This window comes from Sorex araneus, chromosome X (genome assembly GCF_027595985.1).
Source record: "Sorex araneus isolate mSorAra2 chromosome X, mSorAra2.pri, whole genome shotgun sequence".
Classification (NCBI taxonomy): Eukaryota; Metazoa; Chordata; class Mammalia; order Eulipotyphla; family Soricidae; genus Sorex; species Sorex araneus.
Genome location: NC_073313.1, coordinates 285,804,057 through 285,830,877, shown reverse-complemented (window position 1 = coordinate 285,830,877; position 26,821 = coordinate 285,804,057). Strand labels below are relative to the sequence as shown.

Below are 26,821 nucleotides of genomic sequence, written 5' to 3'. Positions count from 1 at the left end.
AAATATATGTATATGCACATATATACAAAATTTATCTGCAATAATAGTTTTCAATTATTGATTTAAACTATTGGACTATTAAAAATACTAATCTGAGGTATGACATATCCTTTATGTAGTCTGTAATAAAATTATACTGCAAAATACCTTCTAAATCTCTATTTGTATATAATGAACATCTGTCTAACCTGCTTTTCTGTACCCATTTTGGGATCCATGTAGGGAACAGGTTCGTTGATTGTTCTCGCATTTGTGTTAATGAACTTAGCATAATGTATACGTCCTCTCCTGGCACATGATTTTAAATTTTGTATGTTCTTTTCAGATTCTTTTTCATGTTTTATTTCTTCTTTTTCCCCAGTTGTAGCAGGGTCTTCTATGTTATATTGTCTGAAAAAACATAATTAAATAGTAAATCATTTATTCCAAAGAGTATTTCAGTAATGAATCATATCAAATTATATAAATTTTAGATATATCAGAAATAGTCAAAAAATTAAGTTTTATGAGGTTTTGAGGTTTATACTATTATAAAAATTGGAAAGTCTTGTTATTCATAAGACAAAAGGATTTCTGTTAATACTGATTAGTCACAATAATATACCAGTAAAGTACATAACTGTATAAAAAGTAGTGCTGGTAAAGAAAGAGCTGTAATTTGATTATGCTTACAGTCTTGTTTGTAAGTTCTTGTAAAAAGAAAAAACTGGGGGGTTAGTGGTGTCTCCCAAATAGTGCTCAATGGGCCCGGGGACCACTTCCGCTTGACACTTGGCTCTTCCAGTTGTGTGGGTCTGGAAATCAGTGCTCAGCCATGGGGCTAGTTCTGGTGTTCGTGATACGTCTGCAGTGCTGCTTGGCGGGCTCCATCCAGGGGCCCTGTAGGCTCTGTGGTGCCAAGGAGAGACTGGGGCTGGTGGGAGGGAGTCCCCAGGGAAAGCAGTGCTCCTGCCCTTCACACCATCTCACAAGTCTCTCGTTTGTAACTTTTAATGCATATGGCGTAATGATGTGCTGATTTTAACTCATCCACTTTAAAAGTTCCTCAACAATTCAGTCATTTGGACAAGCAAGTTTTGAAAATTCATCTAGCAAATGTATAAAAGGTAAACAATGATCTTTGATATTTGTTTTTATTATTTATTTATCTTTATTTATCTTTTTGTTTTGTTTTGGGGACCAACCTGGTGATGCCCAGGGCTTCCTCCTGACTTTGAGCTCAAAGATACCTCTTGAAGGTGCTCAGGGGACCACATGGGGTGCTGGGCACAGAACCCAGATCAGTTGCTGGGTTAAACTCAGCGTCGTATTATTAACTTTTAAGAGTAGTGTAACAGTTACAAACTTTTAATAGTAGTGTAACAGTGCAAGGCTGTTACACGTTGTTCTATCTCTCCGGCCCCTATTATTTATCTTTTAAAGAAAAGATCCCTAAGCAGACGATCAGGACAATTGGCTCAATATCAAAAGATTTTGCTTCTAAAAACTACACTACTATAAAATTGAAAATTATTTTAGTGAATCATGTTTATAAGGAAATAGTTTATATTTTTTCCTTTTAAATAATGCATGACATTAAAAATGTGGTGTTTTAAAATTTCATGTGTTTGAAGAATTTGAATACTTTTGAGCCACAGAATCATTTAAAATCAAAGTCCTGAGTCACAGAAGAAGATCAGAGAATGTCACTCATTAGAGGTTTCTAGAGAAAGTGATTAGTTCTGTTTAGCCTCGGTCCTTATAATACAACTCTTACTGTACTTCAAACCAGGGACATCATGGGCCAGAGTGAGAGAACAGTGAGCAAGGTGCTAGCCTTGCACCTGCTCAACCTGGGTTCAACCCCCAGAACCCCACATAGTCTTCCCTCGACCCCACCACCCCCAAGTGACCTCTGAGCAGAGAGCCAGGAGTAGCCCTGAGCACAGCGGGTTGTGGCCTGAGGGGGATGGGGGGGACAACCAGTGAGGTCCATTTCCTATGTTGTCATTTTTCAGCTAGAACTCCCAGAGGGTCAGCATTCAGATACAATAAATTGCACCCTCCTCAGCTCTATGGCTGTGTGGGACCCCGCTTGCACACTCAAGCTTCGTTACTCAAGTTAGTTTCCCTTCCCTCGGCTCGTGGACCATCTTCTCCATCACCCCCGGACCTTTGCTTAGAAGCCCTCTCAGCCTCTTGGAGGTCTGTGCCAGCTTCCTGCACAGTGCCCTCCTGATGCAGCTCTCAGTTTCAAACTAGACCTGTCCACGGCTTCCAGGGTTCTGCCCCTCTCCCAGGTACTATTTTATACTTTGTCCATGATTTTCATGACACTGAGTATGAGTACAATTTCTGATTTATATGTCTAGCTCCCCCTGCCTTCTGGATAGGTGCCATGAGTACCCTGTACTGCTAATAAATTCCACGAAGGAAAAAGCAGCTTCACTCATGGTAACGTATGTGCCCAACCTCCAGGCACAAAACCTGTTCACATTATTACTTACAATAATATTTACTTTCTTTTTGTAAATCTGCTACGCTTTTTGAGGTTGTTTTAACTGTATATCCCCAACTCTTGCTCCAAAACACAATATTCATACCCTTGGATTCACATTATCTACATCCCAACAAAAATGGTTTCCTGTGAGGATTTGGAAAAACGGATTACTGCTAAAACATTCATAACTTCTAAGGCTTTTATTCTCTCACCTTTCCAGATAAGTATTTAAAGGCCATAATTGATTTTTCTTTGTAGCCTTCAGGCATCTGTTTTTTTCCCCCTGCTTCTTATAAGTGCAACCCAGGAACACTCAGATACTGGAATCAACTTGTACTTACTTGAAAGCAAAGATTGTGGAGGGCGGACGCGAGTACAGGGCCTGCCTTGCATGCATTCACCCGGCTTCTCTCCTCATCGCCCCAGATGGTCCCCCCAGCTCTGCCGGCTGATCCCTGAACCCAGAACAGGAGTAAGCCCCTGAGCACCACTGGGTGTGCCCCCTCTCCCCTAAAGAAAAAGAAAGAGAAGCAAGGAAGGAAGGAAGTGCCTCCTTGCACACCTGCACACTCACGTGGGTGCTTGTTTTGTGAGTGGCCCAAGACTGGTTTATTTAAGCACCGCGTATGATTCTGTACAACCCTCTGAAAGCACTGCTGGGCTCAGAACTGTCAGAACCGAGTTGGATCCCAGTTCTGCTTCTGGCTTGTAAGGACACCATTGTCCTTCCTTCCCACGCATCTTGAAGGAGTTGTTTCTAGCTCTGCCCCCAAAACTCCTGCCCCCTTCCTCGGTAGGAAGAATGAGAAGGGGGCTGATAGGGGCTGGCGGGGTGATAGGGGCTGGGGGCAGGAAGGGGGGTGATAGGCACTGGGGGGCCTTTTCACATAGGGCAGGGCTGGCCCAGAAAGGGGCAGCTGAGGAAGGGCACAAGAGGATGGAGTCCAGCGGGTGTTTGAGGTTCGGGCAGTGCTTCGAGTGATGGAGAGTGGTGCGGGGAGGGGGGGGGTGAGGATCAGCCCTGCGGGAGTGACCAGGTCTGCGGGAGTGGCCAGGCGTGTGGGCGTGGGTGGGGACATGGGTGGGGACATGGTTGGGGATATGGGTGGGGGATACTGGTGGGCACGGGTGCGGGTACGGGTGCGGACACGGGAATGGGCGCGGGTAGACGAGGGTGGACACGGGCCAGGCACGGCTGGGCTCGGGGGCTGAGCGCGGGGCGTGCCCGGAGAGCCGCGGGTCTACGTCACTTACTGCGGCTTGTCGTCTCCCTCCATGGGTCCTGCCCGCGCCAGTGCGGAGCGTCGGGCCTGCTGTGTGGACAGTCCCTAGGGAGGCGGTTGCTAGGCGACAGCGTCCCTGGGACCGCAGGATGGGGGGCGGGGCGCAGTCACCCCTCCCGGACCCGCCCGAACGCCGCGTCTCCGCCGGCCCTGCCCGGGGCTCGCCAGGTCAGGCGCTCGCTGGTGTCCCCGCCAGCGTCCACTGTCTTCTGGGCTCGAGTTCCAGAGTGCGGCAAGGCTGTAGAGAAACTCTTCCCGCCGCCCAGTAAAAGCGAGTGAGCCAGGGGGGGCTTCCCGGGGCGACTGCACCTAACGGGAAGCTCTCGGCCTGCCCGCCCAAGGTCTCACATCGCAGACCCCTCCTTCCCGGAGCGCTTGAAAACGTGGGCACGAGTTGGGGCACGCACCCGTCCTGCAAAGGGGCTGGTGTTACCCTTCCTGTAAAGGGGCTGGGGGCATCCGTCCTGCAAAGGGTGCTGGGGGCATCCGTCCTGAAAAAGGGGGCTGGGGGCATCCTTTCCTGCAAAGAAGCTGTGGCATCCATCCTGCAAAGGAGCTGGGGGCACCCGTCCTGCAAAGTAGGCGCCCTGCCCTTCCCAGAGGTGACCGGTCACTCTGTGGCAACGTTGCAGGGTGGAGGCGGGCCGGCCTTGTACGTGTGGCTTGCACCCAAAGACCAAGCTGGGAAAGTGCTTGATGACTCGTGTCCACCTTCTGGCCCTGGAATTTCTTACCTCATTTCGCAATTGCCTTCAAATTTCCGCTTTCAGAGCCAAATGTCTTTGGCACCTACCAGGGTAACATGCGTTTCCTTGGATAAAAGAAAAGAAAAATTCTTATAGAATTGACTTCTGTATATGGAACATGTGTGCCGATGCTCTGTGAGGCGAGTCACTGTTAGGCTGTATTTTCCATTGACCTTTATGACAAATATCAGAGGGCAGAGATTGATCCTAGTAGTAATCTAGGTGGTGGTGGCCCCTGCGTGGTGCCGAGGCTGGACCCTGGGCAGGCAGTGCAGAGCGAGCGCTTCCCCTCCTGTGTCTTCTCTGCCTGTCTAGTGCTTTGTACAAGCAACCTCAGTCCCAGATTCAGAAGGGAAATATATGAAAATCAGTTGAATACCTAGTTTCTCAGCCATTAAAACATGGAGTTTATTGGTAAAAAGGCACACGGATATGTGTGTGTGCACGCACGTGCATGTGTACGTTATGGTTATGTGTTTTGAGGTGGGGTAGTTAAGTAATAAAAATACTGGGGAAATTGGGGCTGGAGCAATAGCACAGCGGGTAGGGTGTTTGCCTTGCACACGGCCGACCCGGGTTCCATTCCCAGCATCCCATATGGTCCCCTGGGCACCGCTTGGAGTAATTCCTGAGTGCAGAGCCAGGAGAGGAGTAACCCCAGTGCATCGCTGGGTGTGACCCAAAAAGCAAACATATATATATATATATATATATATATACATACATATATATACACATATATATGTATGTATACATATATATTGGGGAAATGGATTGAAAATGGAAATCGGGGTGTTAACCTAACTCCTACCTGGGCACTTGGCATTGAACAGGCCCTTATTAAACAGACCTTCATTTTGTTTTACTCCTGCCACCAGACTGTTTGGAACCTGGCTTCACCCCGAGGCTGGTTCCCTGGGACTAAAATCCAACTCAACCTCTTAAACTGTGCCTAGAACACGGGGCAGAGGTGGGGGTGGGGTTGTCCAACTGAATATGGGTGTTGATAATCTTAATCTCTTAATCTTTAAATATTTTTAAATTAAAATTCTTTGTGATTTATTATAAGTAAATGTTTGCTTTGCATGCATGTTTCATATACCTGTACTCTGGTGGGTGAGAGGGGTCAGGAGTGAGCTCTGAGGAGAAAGCCAGGTGTGCTGTGTGGTGTAGATGATTTAATCCAGGCAGCTACTGAGAGAGAGGAAGCCACACTGAGAGTCTTTGTTCATTATTAGCTTTTCAAAACGAAACCGTTTTTATTTGGCATTTTGTTAACTCTGATTTTCATGCATATGAGGGCCCAACACTACCCTTCTGGGCATGTTTGCCTCTTTCCACCTGTGCCACCCCCACCCGCTCCTTACCCGCCACTCATGTGAGTTCAGTTCTAGAGACAAAATCTTTAGTTCTAATGTCCTTGGCCATGTGTTGTTCCCTTCCTAGGTTTCTTTGTTTCCCACATAGGAAAGGGAACTTTTTTCTTTTTACTGGCTAATACAAACACTCTATCCTTTGTTGAGGAATCCCTGGTTTGCCATTGAGGAAGACTTGGGCATTTCCAACAATTGAAGGGAGAGGGTTCCTTTTCAGCACAATCCTTGCCAACATTGCAAAACCAGATTATTAATATCATTTTTCAAACACGAACCTAATTCACAAAACCTTTTTAGACAGTCACACAAGTCAATGAGACTCCCAGCTTTATTTATTTATTGAATCACCATGAGATAGTCACAAAGCTTTCATGTTTGAGTTTCAGTCATACAATGATTGAACACCCATCCCTCCACCAGTGCACATTTTCCACCACCAATATCCCCAGTATCTTCCCCCATCCCACTCCTCCCCCTGCCTCTCTCTACTTTGAGGCATTATGGTTTGTAATACAGATACTGAGAGGCTATTGTGTTTGGACCTTTATCTACTTTAAGCACAATTCTCCCATCTCGAGCGATTCCTCCAACCATCATTGACTTAGTGATCCCTTCTCTATCCCAGCTGCTTTCTTCCCCAGCTCATGAGGCAGGCTTCCAACTGTGGAGCAGTCTTCGTAGCCCTTGTGTCTACTGTCTTTGGGTGTCAGTCTCATGTTATTTTATATTCCACAAATGAGTGCAGTCATTCTATGTTTGTCCTCTCTTTCTGACTCCCTTCACTTAGCATGATATTTTCCATGACCATCCACTTATAAGAAAATTTCATGACTTCATCTTTCCTAACAGCTGCATAGTATTCCATTGTGTAGATGAGACATCCAGCTTTAATAAAAGAAGTCACTTGAGATGTTCTGTCACTGAGAGGGAAGGCCTGTCCTATCATCTCCTCCTCAGCACATCGGCGAGGGCGGGACTGTGGCCATGGGTGATCGCAGGACACTGCACCCTGCGCAGTTGAACTGAACAGCTCCCTGGAGCCATGCAGGACACCACACCAGTGAAGTCACACAGAAAAGCACGAACAGCCAGAGGCCGAGGAGGGCAGACTGTTGTTTTCGAGGGAGTTCGAGCAGCCAGCTTTCCACTAGAGGATGATTTGTATACTGGAATAAGTTTGGAGGTTGATAAGAAATTGAAACTTGCTGCTTGGGAGAAAGCACATATGGCCCCTCCTCGTCAGGTTATTTGATGAGGGATGTTTTCCCGGGAGCCTCTTCATTCTCATCAGATGTCAAGGTACTACCCAGGATGGCTGTGGACTTGTCCCGCACTACAGACCATCATTTGTTTAGTATTTTGGAATTATTCTCGAGATGTGCATTTGTGAATGTCTTGTCCCCTAGTAAATTGTGGGCATCTTGGGGCTAGTCAGCTCCTAAAAACAATGTACATTATAATTCGAAAGGCACGATCTGCATCATTCTGTTCTGTCATATGTTAAAGGGACATTTTCAAATTTAATCATACACTTATCATGTGATACTTGAAGGTCTTGTTTTTGGATAGAAAACAAATGGTTAGTTTTCAAAAAAATAGCTAACTAAAGAATTTAAACTGTTATCAGAGAAGTTCAACCTGCCTGGCAGTGATATCCCGTTTCACACCCAGTGGGGGTTATCCCAGGGATTGTCTCTGAACATTCCAGTCACTCACATTTGCTGATCTTGAAGATAGTGAATGTCTCTCTCCTCCCTAATGTTTTCAAACAATGGGTAAAACAATAAATGAAGGGGACATTGACATTCATTTTAAAATCCCACTTAAGCTGCAGCTAAACATCAGAATGCTGATGTCTCATGTATTATTCAGACTGCGTTTTGTAAGCACTAATTAGGCCCATTAAATGATAATGATTGGGTTGGTATAAAAGGAGGAATGATAAGGAGGTCACAATAGATTAGAAGAATTTATACTATGCCCCCTTCATTTTCTAAAAACCTAATATAAATATTTTTATATTCATCCCAGTTAAGGTTCATTAAGCTGATTTTTATTTCAAGTGTACTAAAATTTAAAAAATAATTCTATGCACCATACATACAAGGATCTGCTTAAAATTATGATATATAATTAGATAAAATAACTGCAAATTTTAACAATTAACTGTTTATAGTTTTAGAATGACAGTTTGATCCACTGTGGTACAGACAAAACAGTATTGCTGTAAAGAAGTTACTGATTTTATTTTAACATAAAAACTTAAATGTTTTTCATCAGATGAAATTTGCATTCTGAAACTTTGTTGATAAAAACTTTGTTTTTAGACTATTAGAGTTGAATTCTAAAAAAAAAAATAACATTATCATTTACCATTTCAAATTTAGGTCTTAGGAATTGAATTCTAAGTTTCCAGTAAGTTTTCCCCTTATGAAAGGAATACATGCTTGCTAAAGAAAAATTTAAATAAAGTTACAATTTAAATGATACAAAATTCAGTAAAACTAAATTTTTCCACTTAGAGAGACGAGCACTTCCCAGGCTCAGTGACTCGGTCTCACCTTCCCTCCATCTCTGTGTGCTGTCCCAGCTGACTGATGCCTGTCAGGCCTGAACTCCATCCTGGTGCTAATTAATCACCCCTTTTGCTCCTGAAGGCTGGAGATTGCCTCGGCAGAAAGTCCAGCTATCAATATTCAGGCTCACGTCATCTGTCTCCCCTTTCTTAGGGATCAGGGTCCTATACTGCTGTTGGCCAATGTCTGAAAAGTTTCATCTATTTTGCCCAGTGTTCTAGTTGTTTGACCTGGGAAATGAAGCCCAGTGCTTTTTACTGTTTTATGATGGTGATAGGAGTTTTCGCTTAGAGTAATTTAAATCATTTTAAAAATAGACTATCTTCATGGCCACCTGCTACCTGTATTGCAAACCATAATCTCAAAAGAAAAGAGAGAGTAAAGGGACTGTGCCTGCCACAGAGGTGTGTGGGGGGGGGTGATGGGATGGGGGTGGCAGGAGGGATATTGGGAACATTGGGGGTGGAGAATGGGCACTGGTGAAGGGATGGGTACTCAATCATTGTATGACAAATGTAATCATGAAAGTTTGTAAATCTGTAACTGTATCTCATGGTGATTCATTAAATATATATATATATATATATGTATAGCACTGTAGCACTGTCATCCCATTATTCATCGATTTGCTTGAGTGGGCACCAGTAATGTCTCCATTGTGAGACTTGTTATTGTTTTTGGCATATCATATTTGCCACAGATAACTTGCCAGTCTGCCATGCATGTGGGATACTCTCAGTAGCTTGCCAGGCTCTCCAGGAGGGATGGAGGAATCAAACAAATAAATTAATATACAACTGTCTTCAATCTTTGTTTAAGCCCTAGGGGAGATATTTCTTCTATCTACTTCAACAAATCACTGTATCACTGTCATTCCGTTGCTCATCGATTTTCTCAAGCGGGCACCAGTAACATCTCCAGTGTGAGATTTGTTGTTACTGTTTTTGGTATATTGGATATGCCACAGGAAGCTTGCCAGGCTATGCCATGCAGGAGAGATACTCTTGGTAGCTTGCCAGGTTCTCCGAGAAGGGCAGAGGAATTGAACCCGGGTCGGCCATGTGCAAGGCAAATGCCCTACCCGCTGTGCTATTGCTCCAGCCCAACAATCAGTATTAGCTATCTACTATGGTCATTTGAATGTTACAGTCATAACATGATATAAAAATGCATAAACTCCTTTCCCAATGTAAATTACATTGGGACCAAAGAAAATCAATGAGAAACATACTTTAGATGGTGGTAAGACCTTAGGTAAACTAAAATAAGTAGTAAAGAGTTTGGCAATATTTTAAAATTGAAAGGGAGACTGAAAAAGGACTCGCTAAGTAACTTTTGCCTAAGAACTGAGGGATGTAAAGAAGGGAAACTGAGGGAGTTTGAGAGAAGAGCATTTAAGTCAGACACGGATCGCAGGGAAGGTGCAAGTGCACAGGATGCTTGAACATTCCAGGAGCAACAGAGATGTCCGTGTAGAGGGAGTAGGGGGAAGTCGGGAGCATTGAGGTCAAAGACACCAGCAGGCTGGCAGATTGTTAAGAATCCATCAGGTCACGGATTATTCTGGTTGTTACTTGCAGTCAAGTAGATGCAACCAGACTCTGAGTTGATCTAATTTGTTTGAGCACATCACTTGACGCTATTGAAGACAGACTTAAAGGGCAAAGGCAAGGAGTTTAGTTAAGAAACAGTATGGTGGCCAAACGTTTGTGTTTAAACATTCTATTCTGTTACAAAAACTATAAACAGAGGAATATGGAATGGTCTAATAAACCTCTGTATATCCACTTTAGTAGTTGCCAACTCATGTTTAATCTTGCTTAATTGTGTTTCATCTATCCACTTTCTGCCTCTTGCACTGAGTTATGTATGTATTTATTTGTGTGGTACTGGGAATGGAATTTCTGGCCTCATATATACGAAGCATGCACTCTGCTACCAACTAACATCCCTCTCCCCATTGAACTGTTTATTTTGGAAGGTGGGGTGGTCTTTTCAAGCCATGCTCTGGAGCCCTGGGCATCAGATCCCAGCAATTCTGAACCAACCAGCTCGGAGGCTCAGTGAGAGGACCTGAAACCGTGGTGCTGTTCGGGCCCTGGGCCACACATGATAGTGCTCAGGAGCTTCTGGGGCTGCACCCAGCAATTCTCAGGAACCAAGTTGTGCTGGAAATCAAACTGGGGTAGCCACAGGGAAGGCATGCACTTTAACCCTACACAACCCCTACCCCACTGGGGCATCTTCAAGCAAATTCTGGACACTTTGAGGATAGAGACAGCAATAGCACAAGTGCAAGAGATAAGACAAAGATGATTTTATTTATTTATTTTGCCCTGAGAATCTCAAAATGTAAAAAAATTAAAATAAATTTTAAATTAAAAAAATTTTATTTTATTTTCATAAGGTTGTTCACAGGACTCCATGACAAGCTGTTTTCACTCAGGGTGTCCCAGAAGGGGATGGGTGAGAACCCTCCCTGCCCCAAGGGGAGGGTATATACACATATATATACACATATACGTATATATACATATACATGTATATATATATACATATACATATATACCTCTCAGAGAGACCAGCCAGCTACCGAGAGTATCCTGCCTGCACTGGCAGAGCCTGGCAAGCTACCTGTGTCATATTCGATATGCCAAAAACAGTAACCATAGGTCTCATTCCCCTGACCCTGAAAGAGCCTCTAACTGTTGGGAAAGATGAGTAAGGAGAGGCTGCTAAAATCTCGGGCTGGGAGGAATAGAGACGTTACTGGTGCCTGCTTGAGTAAATCGATGAACAATGGGATGACAGTGATGACAGTGACAGTGATCTCAAAATGTAATGGTGTGGTCAACAAATGTGGTGAACCTTGTAAGGGAAGTGAGTTGGGCACTGAGGTAGGGCTTTTAACTTTGAGAATCCTGATGGAAGTGCAGTTGACTTGACCACTGGGAATATAAATTGGGAGTCGAAAGAGTAAACCTGGGTGGGAGATGTAAATGTTGGAGTTGTCAATATGCATGTATTATCTAAGTCATGAGACAGAATGATCTAGCAAGAGGAATGAGTGTAGATTAATAAGAGAATTTGTTCATGGTCTGAACCTGGGACTCTCCACTCCAGATATTAGAGAGATAAGTAAGAATCATCAAGGGCTAAAAGGGTTTGAAGCAAAGAGGTAAGAATAAACCATGAATCTTAGAAAAGCACGTGACAGAGATAATCACTTAGTGATAGAATCAATTGACCAGCAGAATTATTAACAATGGAATGCAATGTTAGGAATGACACAGGTATGCCCACAGATGGCAGGGGAGCAAAAGCGTGATGGAAATGGGTGCCAGAATAGAGGGACTGGTGATATGACTTTTAGGAGGGGATCATCTGTAAGAGAAAGAGGTATGTTGAGGGGCCAAAAGGGAAATAATGGCATGTTTGTAAACTAGTGGGAAAGATACATTCAACAGGAAACAAACATTGATCATGTGGGAGTGAGAATTATAGGAGCAGAAACCTGAGGACATGGGGCCCGACATTGCCATAATTGAGATCAAGCTACTTGGCATTTCTGCTTGTAGGCAGGAAGGTCAACTACAGAAGTAATCCTGCAGCATTTATGATATTTTGGTCAACAATGGACTGTCATATGACAGTGGTCACATAGTAAGCCGCACCAGTCTCAGGCTATCCAGCTCAGGTTGTATAATTCTGTTTAATAATTACCAAATTACCTAACAACAAAGTTCTCAGAATGTATCCCTTTTGTTAAGCAATGCATAACTATTCTTGGAGAAGAGTGTGGGGAGTGCATGTGATGGCCGGAGCTTGCGGAATTTCTCTTCAGATCGAAATAGGAAGCACATACAATATGAATGACTGGGAGCAGTGAGCAGTGAGTGGATTCGAGCGGTGCTTTGGCTGTGACCCCTGTCCCTTTCCTTCCTGTTTTCCCATCCTTCCAGTTGGACCGTAGTTTCACACAGAGGTCACCCCTGTATGCAATTTTCATTACGATGATTTAGAGAGAATATCCTGGGGGCCCACAGCAGGCCGCATGGCCCATGGTTTAGAAACTCTGGACTTAAGAAATATCAGTCCCTAGACAGCAGTTAGCTTTTAATTTTATTTATAAAAATCATAAAAGTCAACAAGTCTATTTTATTTTTTTTGTTTTCTTGGGGCCACCCCCGGGGGTGCTCAGGGCTTCCTCCTGGCTCTGCACTCGGGGATCACTCCTGGTGGGCTTGAGGGACCGGACGTGGTGCTAAGGATTGAATCTGGGCCAGCCAAGCTCCTTACCTGACTGATCTATCCTCAGGCCCAGCAGTTAGGTTCTTGAGGTGAATGCTAGAGGAAGTTTATATGTAATAAAGTTTACGTAAAAACTGGTTTTTACATAAGCTTAATGTATGGATCATTTTTCTGTATTTTTTGCTTAAAATATAACTCCTTTCTATATGTATAATTTCACATGTATACATCACAGCTATGTACTCCTGAGAAAGTTTTTCCTATCATGACTATTTTTTCCTTTTGATTAAATTCTATTTTTTCTCCATGTGAACTTCTATTATTAATTCATGGGTTACATATACTCTCTTCTGAACTAATAATTTCCTTTTAGATTTTCATTTCTTCTGCTTTTATGTTCAATTTTTCAGATTTCTTCTCTATGCTGTGTTACTTAAATTGGTCAGGTTGTCAAAACACCTGGGAATTTTTTTTTTTTGTAACATGTAAATTTGGGACAAAACCCTTAAAAGATCTTGATTCATTAGGTCTGGGGTATAGTAATAATACGTGTATTTAAAATATTCCCAGGGTATTTCTGGTGACCAACTAGGCTAGCCACAAATCCGTATAGCTAGAGAAATCTGCCGGCTGCTGAGTTAGGAGAGGACCGCAGTACTGGTTTTCCCTCTCATCCTCGGTCTCCTGTCCATAGCTTGAGCATGCGCGCACGTCCCCTGCTTTTCAGAACAACTTTGCCGCCTCAGCTAATTCCCCTGAACCCATCCACTTTCTTCCCCCTTCCCATTGCTGTGGTGCTGGTGACCGGAGTCACACGCCTTGCTGTGCTTGCACAGTCTAGAGCGTCCTGCTCGCGGGGGCTGTGGTCACACACGTGTCCGGGGGCTGCAGGCCTGGCCATTAGAGGTCACCTTCAGCCCAGACAGAAGAGCTGCGGGGACTGCTCCGGGCGAAGGAGGCAGCAGGACAGAGTTTGTGGGAGGGCGCAGGTATGGCCCAACGTTCAGCCACTGAGTCAGCCTCTAGGCCCCATCTATTTTATTTTACGAGGATTGCATTTTTCAATTGAATTTTTAAACTATCTTTTTTTTTTTTAATTAGTGAATCACCGTAGGGTACTGTTACATACTTACAAACATTCCTGTTTGCGTTTCAGTCATACAATGCTCTAGTACCCATCCCTCCACCAGTGCCCATTCTCCACCACCAATGGTCCCAGTATCCCTCCCACCTCCCACTTCTTCCCCCTCCCCACCCCGCCTCTGTGGCAGGGCATTCTCTTTTTGTTCTCTCTCCCCTTTTGGGTATCATGGTTTGTATTAGAGGTATTGAGTATAGATTGAACACCATGGCCAACTATTTTATTTTAATCTCCTGGTGACTCACTGGTCTTTTTAGAAGGATCAATCACCTTTCATTGCATGCTGTTGAGGATATAAATAGATGTTTCCTAAAAAACATTTTTCCATAGAGATATGCAGCTTCTTTGATTCCAAAGGAAAATGTCCTTCTTTTTTCTCTTTCTCTCTCTTTCTCTCTTTCTTTCTTTCTTTCTTTCTTTCTTTCTTTCTTTCTTTCTTTCTTTCTTTCTTTCTTTCTTTCTTTCTTTCTTTCTTTCTTTCTTTCTCTCTCTCTCTCTCTCTCTCTCTCTTTCTTTCTTTCTTTCTTTCTTTCTTTCTTTCTTTCTTTCTCTCTTTCTCTCTTTCTCTCTTTCTCTCTTTTCTTTGTCTCTCTTTCTATCTTCTATAGTGCTTTTGAGGCCATACCCAGCTGTGCTCAAGGATCACTCCTGGGTGCTCAGGGGACCATATGCAGTCCTGGGATTCGAATCTAGTTGGCCTCAGACAAATGCAAGTGCTTTAGTCACAGTACCATCTCCCTGGCCCTAGAAACATGCGTTGCAGGTAGAAGCCCCAGTTTCAACCCCCAGCACCCTACCGTTCTACCAACTTTGCTGGCAGTGACCCCCAAAGTAAGAACAACAAACAAAGCCTTAGTGTGGCTGATGCTTCATATGGCTTAGAGTCCCCTACCCAGTGTCTTGTTCTACTATGAGATTTCTTGGCTTAATAATTTAGGGGGCCTCCCATCTGGTTCCCAGGAGGTCTGAACCCTTACTAGAAGTTCAGTGGAAAGGTCTCAAGATATGGTGTTGAACAATCTTTGTTGCTCACTAATTTTGTGTCATCTAATATTACCTGATAGCAGTATTAACACTCACGTAGTAAACAATCTATTCAAGTAAACAGTATTAACACTCATGTAGTAAACAATCTATTCAAGTAAATAGTTATTACCTTTTTCCAGTCCTAATCTTACAGAGAGCGAAGTCTAACTTTGTATCTATGTCATGGAGCATAGATTTGTCTCATTGGTAAAATGGTGGTTACCAACCAGTATTCCTAAAGATTCTAAATTATCCATGAACGTCAAAGGCATAATGTCAAACAAGATCAAGTTTGTAAAACTTCAAGAACTCCCATCTCATTGGCTGTCTTACCATATTCATGTATTCAATTCTATGTAAAATTTTGTTTAAATGAAGAATTCCTTTGTGATAAGGCATTTGGAAATCATTAAATGATAATATCCAAATATATAGTATGGAAGTGAACCTTCTCCTTAAAATGTTCTGTTGCTTAATTATTTCCATGTGAAATCTCCAAATGATAGCCTACATTTGTAGATAGTATTTTTTCAGGCTCTCAATTTGTTTTTTTTCCATAGGACACCCATTATGGACATTTGATATAAATCTTGGTATTCACTACAGAACAGCATGGTCCATAGAAAGCATTAAGCAGCTATCACTGGAGTACTGAATCATATTTCTGTTTAGCAAAAATTATAAGAATAACTTCTCTGAAGACTGGGGATGCAGCATAGGAGCAGGCTGTGTGCTGTGCATGCATGAGGGCCTATATAGCAGAGGCACCCCCCAAAGACATCTTGTTTGAGGTTATCATATGATCAAACTTCAGATACAAACTCTTCAGAACATTTTAGAATTCAATTCAGACAACAACATATAATTTTTTAAATTAACTTTATTTCATATCTAGTCAAATAATGTTATAATATTCATTAGAATTAAAGGTTCTACAAGACATATTTAATTAAATACTTTGTAATGACACTTTAGTTTTTAAATAATTTTTGCTTGAATAAGATTCTTTCTGATATTTTTAGTAATATAATGTAGTTTTCAGAACATAAAATGTCTTTATTTTCCCTATTCTGCTAAGATTATAGTATATACTAACTTATCATATATATATATGTTAAATTGTATGTAATGCCAATTGTGTAGTCAAGCAGCACAATGATTATTTCTCTTAGTATCGAATACTAAAATTAGAGTAATCAAGTTTGGTGATATTTTTTTCATTAGTAAAGTTTGCACGGTCAATGCGAGAACTAGGACTGCCAACTTTGCTCAGCCACGTCTTCCTGTGGAAAACAAAAAGAGAAAAGAAAAGAAAATATGAGTGTAATGGATAAGCTTACAATATCCTTATAATAAGAGAACTGACTCTTACTTGGAATGCAGCCAGCTGGGGATCAAGCCCCACCAGAGCATTGCTGGGTGTGGCCCCCAGACAAACAAACAAAATCAGATCAGCTAAGAAAACTAGAGCTTTGCAGCTTTTCATTTTCCACACTCTTCCAAGGCCATTTCATCTAGCTCTTGTAGCTAGATCAAAACATTTTTACAGAGAGGTTAATAATAAATTTATATTTGCTTTTACTCAGAAATATGTGGAGAAATATGGAGTCGAAGTGCAAAATATGAAATAGATGATTGTTATACATATTACGTGAATGATTTTTCTTAGCTATTTATCATTTGTTACCACACATACTACATTTTTTCTTTATTTGTAATAATCCCGTGTCTAATTTATGCATTTGTGAACTTACCTGAGATGCTTCCTATGTAATTCAGGCCTGTTTTTGACACCTCAAATAATACTGCAGATGATTTTTCAGAATATTTTTATTTACTAATAGTTAGCTGGATACTAAGTCTCATTATTAACCTGCAGTCCCTTTTAGTCAATTTTATACAACTGTTGGCCATTATCTGAATTGTAATGTTTCTTCATTTCCCCTTATTTGTATGTATAGCTGTGTGTTATTATATATAACCATCTCATAACCTTCAATTAAAAATATCTGCTAGGCTAAAATCTGATTAGGCTAGAGAAGAATCCCAGTGATTCCAACTGCCAATGCACTTTTAGCTCGGAAGAAGGGGTCCAGAAGCAGTGATGGAGTCTAATGCTGGGACACTGGAGCCAAGGTGGGGTCTCGCAGAAGCCAGGTGTGTGCTCTGGTCTTTGGTGCTATTTAATTCTCATTTGTAAGTTTTTGCTTTTATTGTCTCTCATAAGATGAGCCATGAATACAGTAAAACTTTTTATTTTATTTTGTTTATAGCTATATATATTTTAATTACCTAATTGTTCTAGTTTATCTCGGCAGCAGCTTTCTTTACTGGCGAAATCTTATAAGCAAAGGTTAGAAGTAATAAAAGCTATCACTTCCTGAATATTTTGAATGCATCAGAAATTTGGTTGCTAACAGACTGGACATAATGTGAGAAAAAAAAAGACTTCAGGATAAAATCCTGTTTTGAGTATGAAAAACAACTTAAATGAGTTATTTACTGAAATGGTGTGTGTGAGGAGAAATTTGGAGGAAAGACCAGAAGTTCAGTTTTGAGATTGTTAAGTCTGAGGTGTCCAGTGGAGACCCAAATGAGAGGTTGAGTAGATGGCTCCATTTGGAGTCTCCCTAGAGGGTATAAAATTTGAAGGATATAAAATTTGGAATTTTATATTCGAAGCATTGGAAGTCATAAAACAAGATGGTATCAACAAGAAAACAAATGAAGAGAGAAGGGTAGAGATGCAAGGACTGTGTCCAAAGCACTCCAACATTAGTGCTCAGTAAGCAGAGGAAGAGAGCCCCAAGGAAGAACAGAGCCTCCAGTGAGGCAGGAGGAAACCCGTGAGAGGGTCACGCCCTTCCCGGGGCCAGGGAGAACTCTAAGGTCAGCGCTGCTGACAGCAACTAAGGATTGTCCTCGCCGAAAAGTAACAGTTACTGCACTGCACACAAACTTCTGTCAAACTAGTTGTTGATGAAGAACAAGGTTGGGGAGGTTGGAATTAAGAGAGGACCTCGAGGGACCCCTGCTCTGTCTGCCAGGTGTGCTGTCAGCTGTCGGACTCCCCCGTGTGCCCTGGCCTCTCAGCCTGAGAAGCACCTGCGCCTCGGGTGCTTCAGATGAGTTTGAGCTCTTTCGGGTCCAGGAAGTGATAGGGAAGTGTCCTGGCATGAACTCACGCCCAGGTGGTTCCTAGGAAGGTTACAAGAAGAGATTTAGAGACTTCCCAGTGCTCCTTCATGGTCTGGGATAAATCCCGGCAGCGCTTCTGGGGTGTTCGTCAGGCTGCTTCTGCCTTCCATTTCATCTGCTTGGTCTGGGGTCAAGCCACTGGCATCTGACGTACAGGGAGGGGCCATGTATTGCTCTTTGCAGAGGCAAGAAAAGAAGATGGCTTTCCCTGAGGTCCAGGCTCTTGTCTTATAATTCAAGGACAAGACCTTTGTGCGCTGCTCCACCATTCTAGGTGAGGTCGCCTCTGCTGACACATCACATCTGGAACTGGAGGCAGAGCCCCTTCTCACCAGGTCCCAGCAGCCCCCACCGTGGGCTCCCCATAGCAAAAGGCCCACACCACAGCTCCTGAAACAACAGGTCTCCTCAACAATTTACACATTGCTCACAGTTATTCTTCCTGTCTTTGGTGAAGACGAGCAGAGAAGACATCACCCTCAGCCTAATCCCTCAGCACCTTCCAGGGCCTCTAACTACAAACACTCAATCCAGCGGAGCCGGAAAATTGATGCAGAAAACACGTAGAAGCCCGCCAAGTTCAGTGAGGGATAACAGGAACACCAAAGACAGTGCCTTTAGTGACACCATAATGAAGAGACTCAACAAGTTCAAATAAATAATAGCACAGACACTCAGCTAAGCACAGGAAGTAGAAGGGTTGGTAAAAAAATGACTACAACCAGAAATGACAGAAATATAGAACATAGTAATGTAGAACACTGGTAAATAAAAATGTAAACATTGATATAAAACAAACCTCAACAGAAGCCCTGAATAGCAGAATAACAGAAGTTGAGCAAAAGATCAAGGAGATACAAGATGAAAATGAGAAAACTGCTAGAAAACAGCAGGAGGTGGAAAATAGTCTGAACAAAAATAAGCAGCATAAAAGAGGACTATAGGGTGAGTTCAAGAGGAACAATGTAAGAATCATTCAGGAGTCCCTGAAGAACAGAAAAGCAATGTGATGAAGAAACAATAGTTAAAGAAATCATTGATAAGAATTCTCAAGAGTTGAGGATTATAGGCACTGAGATCCAAGGGACCTGGAGTCCTAGTGAAAATAGACCAACTAGGAAAACTCCAAGACATGCTGTGCTCAAAATGACAAAAGCTAGAGAGAGAAAGTACTGAAAGAAGCAAAATAATGAAAAAAAACTTAAAAATAATTAAAAGTCCAAAATATATACAGCAGATCTATCAAATAAGACTCTGTGAGCCACAAGAATATGGAGGGACATAGCACAAAACCTCAAAGAAACGAACACCTCACCAAGCATACTCTATCCAGCCAGATCATCATTCAGATCGGAAGGAACTATACAGAGCTTCATGGATGGGCAGCAGCCGAGGAAATTCACAGCCTTGGAACCAGTTTAGCAGGAAGTGTTAAAAGCTTCTCTAGAGGACAGGAGAAAATTTCCAGTCTGTGGCCCCAAGTATGGCCTCACTAATGGGGCACATGGTTGTCTGCTATAGATTCAAAAAGGTATGCTTCTCCTAGTTTGCTAAGGTATTCTATACATCTATACATTTTCAATAATGAAATAACATCTTATTTATATTGGTTAAAATCACTTAGCAATCAATCATCACAAATAAATTTTTATTGATATATTTTCTGATAATCCCACTTTCAATTTCTTTAATTTTTGTTGGAGCAAGTAATATGCAACATATACATTATAAGCTTGCCAAGGGACCAAGCTGTGGGGTGGATGGGAACCTGGGGGCTTCAGTGGAGGGCGGGGACACTAGAGATGGGATTAGTGTTATTATGAACAACTTTGTAAATCATGTTGTCTTAATGAAAAATTTTTAATGGAAAGGATTCAAAGACAAGAGTGAGTGTGTACAAAAGTAGGAATATATATCCAAGAAGTGAGTGCATACACTCTCAAGGGAGAGCTTTAGGTAAGGTTTAAAAGAGTGAGCTAAGGGGGGGAATATGCATTAAGGGGGGGTGCAGAATTTGGGCTCTTACATTGTCAAGACATATGAAAATCTTCTTGTTCATACATTGCATGTAACATTAGCATCTCATTATGCAGCAAGGGGTGTGTAAGGAAACGTTTTTTTAGACTTAATAAAAAATAAAATTAGGGTCACATGTTTATTTTTTTCCTCCTCTCTGTGCATGTTCTAGTAACTGAATAGAACTGGTTTTTTTTTTTTAATTTATTTATTTTTAATTAGAGAATCACCGTGAGGGTAGTTACAGATTTATACACTTTTGTGCTCATACTTCCCTCATACCAAGTTTGGGAACCCATCCCTCCACCAGTGCCCATTCTCCACCACCCGTAAACCCAGTGTCCCTCCCACCCTCCCCAATCCCATCTCCCCCCCACCCCACCCTGCCACTGTGGCAAGGCATTCCCTTCTGTTTTCTCTCTCTAATTAGCTGTTGTGGTTTGCAATAAAGGTGTTGAGTGGCCGTTGTGCTCAGTCTCTAGCCCTCATTCAGCCCGCAACTCCCTTCCCCCACATGGCCTTCGACTACAATGTAGTTGGTGATCGCTTCTCTGAGTTGACCTTTCCCCGGAACGTGAGGCCAGCCTCGAAGCCATGGAGTCAACCTCCTGGTACTTATTTCTACAGTTCTTGGGTGTTAGTCTCCCACTCTGTTATTCTATATACCATAGATGAGTGCAATCTTTCTATGTCTGTCTCTCTCTTTCTGACTCATTTCACTCAGCATGAAACTTTTCATGCCCATCCACTTGACTACAAAATTCTTGACCTCCTTTTTTCTATCAGCTGCATAGTATTCCATTGTATAGATGTACCAAAGTTTCCTCAACCAGTCATCCGTTCTGGGGCATTCGGGTTTTTTCCAGATTCTGGCTATTGTAAACAGTGCTGCGATGAACATACATGTGCAGATGTTGTTTCGATTGTACTTTTTTGCCTCTCTGGGATATATTCCCAGCAGTGGTATTGCTGGGTCAAATGGGAATTCAATATCTAATTTTTTGAGAGTCGTCCAAATTGTTTTCCAGAAGGGCTGAACCAGTCGGCATTCCCACCAGCAGTGAAGAAGGGTCCCTTTCTCCCCACATCCTCTCCAACAGCGATTGCTTTTGTTCTTTTGGATGTGTGCCAGTCTCTGTGGTGTGAGGTGGTATCTCATGGTTGTTTTGATCTGCATCTCTCTGATGATTAGTGATGCAGAGCACTTTTTCATGTGCCTTTTGGCCATTCGTATTTCTTCCTTGGTAAAGTTTCTGTTCATTTCTTCGCCCCATTTTTTGATGGGGTTGGATGTTTTCTTCTTGTAGAGTTCAACCAGTGCTTTATATACCATTGATATCAACCCCTTATCTGATGGGTATTGTGTAAATATCCTTTCCCATTCTGTGGATAGTCTTTGGATTCTGGTCACTGTATCTCTTGCGGTGCAGAAGCTTTTTAGTTTAATGTAGTCCCATTTGTTGATCTCTGTTTTTACTAGATTGCTTAGTTCCGTGTCACCTTTGAAGATACCTTTATCTTCAATATCGTGGAGGGTTTCGCCGACCTTGTCTTCAATGTACCTTATGGTTTGTGGTCTAATGTTGAGGTCTTTAATCCATTTTGATCTGACTTTTGTGCATGGTGTCAGGTCAAGGTCTAAACCCATTTTTTTGCATGTGGTTGTCCAGTTGTGCCAGCACCATTTGTTAAAGAGGCTTTCCTTGCTCCACTTCACATCTCTTGCTCCCTTATCAAAGATTAGATGGTCATACATTTGGGGTTGTGTGTAGGGATATTCCACCCTGTTCCATTGGTCTACGGCTCTGCCTTTGTTCCAGTACCATGCTGTTTTAATTGTTACTGCTTTGTAGTAAAGTAGAACTGTTTTTTTTAACTAGTTCTCTTTGCTGTAACCTCAAGAGCTATCAGACTTCAAACCCTTTTCCCTCTGCCACATGAGTTAGCCCTTTGGCTTCTTATAATAGTTTCCCACACTCTTCTCACCTTAATGATACAACAAAGATAGGGGATGGGATTTTTACAGAATGATCTTTCGATCTAGGTGTGAGATAAAATCACACAAACAAGACCAGAAATTTAACCCAGTAAATATTTAAGTAGGACTTTACGCCAGACATATGTTAGATGGTGGTGTATACACAGTTGTTTGAAACTGTGTTGTTTTCAAAGAAATATATCAAACACCCCTGAGATGGCCAGGGTATTTTTCAAAGGAACAGGTTATACAGATTATGCTAAAAAAAAGAAAAGAAGCCACGCCCCCTTTGAGACCACGCCCTCTGGGATACAGGCCACGTCCACGGTAACCACTTGGGACACTGGCAGTGCTCAGTACGCTACAGGGGCGACGCAGTTGGGGAGTGAGCAGAGAGGCGTGGGGATGGGCACAGGGTCTGGAGGGTCCTGGGAAGGGGGGATTGTAGGGCCCGCTTCAAAACCATCGGAAGCTGAGTAGGAGGAGTTCCCCGTGGGCAGATTACCTGCAGGACAGGGGGGACGCAGTTGGGGAGCGAGCAGAGAGGCGTGGGGATGAACACAAGGTCTGGAGGGTCCTGGGAGAGTCAAACACTCCTAAAATTCATGTGGAACAATTGCCCCCATCTCCAAACAGCTAAAGTAATCCTTAGGAAAAAAGATAATGGAAGATATCACTTTCCCCAACTTTACACTGTACTAGAAAGCAGTAGTAATTAAGATAGCATGGTGCTGGAATAAAGGCAGAATAAACCTGAGTAATCTAATATAGACCATCAGGTATATGACCAGTTAATCTTAGATAAAGGAGCAAAAAAATAAGAAGTGGAACAAGGAAAACCTTAATTTAAGTAGTGCTGGAAAAACTGGGAAGATACCTGCAAAATAATAAAAATAAGAACTCCGACTGCTTCCTAATACCATGCACAAAAGTCAGATCAAAGTAGATTAAAGACCTCAACATCAGGGGCTGGAGCAATAGCACAGCGGGTAGGGCGTTTGCCTTGCACGCAGCCGACCCGGGTTCAATTCCCAGCATCCCATATGGTCCCCTGAGCACTGCCAGGGGTGACTCCTGAGTGCAGAGCCAGGAGTAACCCCTGTGCATCGCTGGGTGTGACCCCCCCAAAAAAAGACCTCAACATCAGACCTGAATCCATAAGGTATATAGAGGAAAAATAGGGAGATCTCTCTGTGACATTGAAGCTAAAGGCATCTTCAAGGATGAAACACCACTAACCAAGCAAATGGAAACAAAGATAAACAAATGGGACTACATTAAACTAAGAAGCTTCTGCATCTATAAGGAAATGATGACCACCTCACAAAGACAACTCACAAAATGGGAGAAATTAGTTACCTAACACTCATCTGATAGGGATTAATATCAATGATATATGTCACTGGTAGAACTTTATAAGAAAAATATATCCAACCCCATCAAAAAATGGGGAGAAGAAATGAATAAAATGTTTCTCAAAGAATAAATACAAATGGTCAAAAGGCACATGAAAAGTGCTCTACATCACTAATTATCAGGGAGATGCAAATCAAAGTAAAATGAGATTTCATCTCACACCACAGAGACTCGAACACATTCAAAAGAACAAGAACAACCAGTGCTGGTGTGGTCTGGGGGCGGTGAAGTGACTCTCATTCATTGCTGGTGGGAATGCTGACTGATAAAACCTTTTTAGTAAATAATATGGACATTTCTTAAGAATGTCCCCAACAATAAAAACTTAATACCCAAAAATACCACTCCTGAGAATATACCCTGGGGTCCCCAAAACAGGCAGCAGAAATGCCATCTGCATTTGCATTGTTCATTGAAGAACTATTTACAATAGTCAGAATCTGGAAACAACCCAAGTGCCCTAAAAGCAGATCACTGGAGACAGAAACTATGGTATATCTACACAATGGTATACTATGCAGCCACCAGAAAAAATGAAGTCAAGACATTTGATTATATATGTATTACATTGAAAGTATCATGCTGGATGAAATGAGTCAGAGGGTGAGTTTCAGACATAGGATGACCACTTATTTGCAGAATAATAAAATATTTTTTTTTTTTGCTTTTTGGGTCACACCTGGCGATGCACAAGGGTCACTCCTGGCTCTGCACTCAGGAATTACCCCTGGCGGTGCTCAGGGGACCATATGGGATGCTGGGAATCGAACCCGGGTCGGCCGCGTGCAAGGCAAACGCCCTACCCGCTGTGCTATCACTCCAGCCCCATAATAAAATATTTTTTAAACATAGTATAATAATAATAATACCCAAAGATAGTAGAAACAAGGGCCAAGAGCACCAGTCTATGGTGGGAAGTTTGCCACAAGTTGTGGGCAGTGAAGAGAGGACAGAGAAAGGACCACTATGACAATGTTGAAAATGATCACTTTGGAGAAGAAATGAGTGCTGAAAGGAGGTAAAGTGATATACATGATAACCTCTCAGTGACAGTATTGCAAACCACTGTACCTACAAGGAAATGGGGGGGAGAGAAAGAGGGAGAGAGAAAGACAGAGACAGAGAACGAGACAGAAAAATAGAAAAGTTTTCTGCTGTAGAGGTGGGCTCTGTGTGGTGGGGGGAGGGGGGTGTTTGGGATCAAGGGTCAGGCATACAGTGTTCCAACACCCATCCTTTCACTAGTGTATGTTTCCTGCCACCAATTGCCCTGTTCCCCCATTATTTCCCTTTCTCATCTTCTTCATCCCCCTCCTTGACTTCTTTTCTTTTCTGTCCTTCTTCTCTCTATACTCTAGGGCCATGGGTAATTAAGTTAGTCCTTTTTAAAAATTATATTTCACTCTCTCATCTTGTTATTATATATACTACAAACTAGTGAGATAATCCTGTGTTTGTCCTTCTGGCTTACTTCACTCAACATATCTTCAGGTTTCATCCAGATAGCATCAAATTGCATTATTTCAACTTCCCTTGCAGCTGTATAGTATTCTATTGTGTAGATATGCCACATCTTCATAATCCAAGTCATACATCCAGCTTGATTCTGTTCTTAGCTATTGCACTAAGTGTTGTAATGAATAATCGAGTGCATATGTCCTTTGAATAAATTTTTGTCCTGGGGATCATTTTGGTCTTTATTTTTATTACCCTGATGACCAGAGATTAGCAGTTTTCATATGTCTTTTGGTTGTCTATAAGTTCTCTTTGGGAGTGGCATATATCTAAAATAATTGAAACAACTGGTATTGGTGGACTGTCATCTGGTTCAGCCTCTATGGAAAACAGTATGGGGATTTTTCAAAATAATAGAGCATCTATATGACCCAGCAACTCCACTTCTTGGAATCTATGCTCCAAATACAAAAAACATTAATTCCAAAAGATATATGCACACTTAGGTTCACTGCAGCACTTAGAATGCTGGAAGCAACCCAAATGTCGAACAACAAATGAAAAAAGAAGTCCTAATAAATATATACAAGGAAACCATTCAGTTATAGAAAAAAATCATTTTGTTTAACATGATGCCCTTCAGTTCCATCCAGCTTTCAGCAAACTGCGAGGGAGGACAAACACCACTCATCTATGGTATCGAGAAGGCAAGTGAGGGAATATGCAGTATCAAGTGATGACAAACCCTTGAGGATTGAGAGGAATAAAAAGGTGAACTGGAAGTCACATAAAGACATTGGTGGAGGTACTGGGTACTTAGGCAGTGGTAAGGTGGAATAATTGTATCTCAGACCTTAAACATTAATGCTGTTGTACAGATGTCACCTTAAGTATCATAATTATAAAAGAAAACTAATGCTATTGCTGAGAGCCATGGGGCCTGAGGTTCGATGTGAAGATGCCAGCTGGCAGCGCATGTTCTCCCAGAGACACCCAACCCCAGAGCACAGTTGGAACCCGTGGGGGCGGAGATCAACTGAGAGGTGCAGGAGTCACTTCTCAGTTGGAACAATCCACCTGCCTGGTAGATGGAACAACTTAGGCAGACTTCCTGGCATGATGATGGCTTGTAGGAATAACAGCCCCCAGTCTGTAAAGGATTCTTCTTTGGGAATTTCAGAGTTCTAGCCTTAGAACTTAGAACCTTAACTAGGGTGATCTCAGTGAATCATCCACTGGGAAGATGCTGGTTTGGGTGTCAGATCTTTCCTTTTGGATGAGTCAGACTCTTCATGTCCAATATCTTACATTCAATGGATAAATCTGTCTGTGCCTGTCCTGGGGATCTGGAAAGGTTAAGGCAGCAACAATCAATATTCAGCTTGTTACTTGCACTGAATCCCTCAATTTTCAGCACCAATTACATATATATGTATATATAATTATATATACATATAACACACATATATGTATACACATATATGTCTATATGTGTGTATATATGCATATATGTGTGTATACATATATATATACATCTGTGTGTATATATGCATATATATGTATTTGAGATCTCTCTGGAGCACAAAACTTTCATTTCCACCTGGCCGAGTTGACACCTGCCCTCTATGGAGGAGTGGGGAATAAGTGCTTATTAACAGATGTTTAAATTGGTCCTTTCCTTATTTTTACCTTTATGCCACTGTTAATTAGCCATTTTTCTGCATTCCTCATGACAGACATATAATTCAAGTCTATATTCATTATTTGCTTTTTAATGTCCCAAATTATGTTGCTATGGCTTTCTCTCATATTCTTGGTTCTTATGGATACTTAAGGGTTTTTTTTTTTCAGGTATGAGTGGTGGTGGTGGCAAACACCAA

General features: G+C 42.1%; 2 protein-coding genes and 1 pseudogene across 5 annotated transcripts in view; 1 reads left to right on the top strand and 2 right to left on the bottom strand.

The window, feature by feature from the left end:
* Positions 1-4,074, bottom strand: part of CXH2orf73 (chromosome X C2orf73 homolog) — a 48,244-nt gene extending 44,170 nt beyond the window's left edge. Inside the window, exons 1-3 of the mRNA XM_055119717.1 lie at positions 3,734-4,074; positions 2,821-2,989; positions 189-390 (exon numbers count right to left, since the gene is read on the bottom strand). Coding sequence (XP_054975692.1) covers positions 189-390; positions 2,821-2,876 — 258 coding nt within the window. The 5' untranslated portion in view covers positions 2,877-2,989; positions 3,734-4,074. The remainder of the gene's footprint in view (positions 1-188; positions 391-2,820; positions 2,990-3,733) is intronic.
* LOC129399564 (uncharacterized) overlaps positions 1-26,821 on the top strand; it is a 742,397-nt pseudogene that overhangs the window by 494,905 nt on the left and 220,671 nt on the right.
* The window catches only part of ACYP2 (acylphosphatase 2), a 165,048-nt gene continuing 153,967 nt past the window's right edge, over positions 15,741-26,821 (bottom strand). For 2 of the 4 annotated variants that reach the window (XM_055119716.1, XM_055119714.1), the window contains one exon: positions 15,741-16,161. In XM_055119716.1, the coding sequence (XP_054975691.1) occupies positions 16,148-16,161 (14 nt within the window). In that variant the 3' untranslated portion in view covers positions 15,741-16,147. The remainder of the gene's footprint in view (positions 16,162-26,821) is intronic. The other 2 variants (XM_055119715.1, XM_055119713.1) reach the window with 2 other exon arrangements.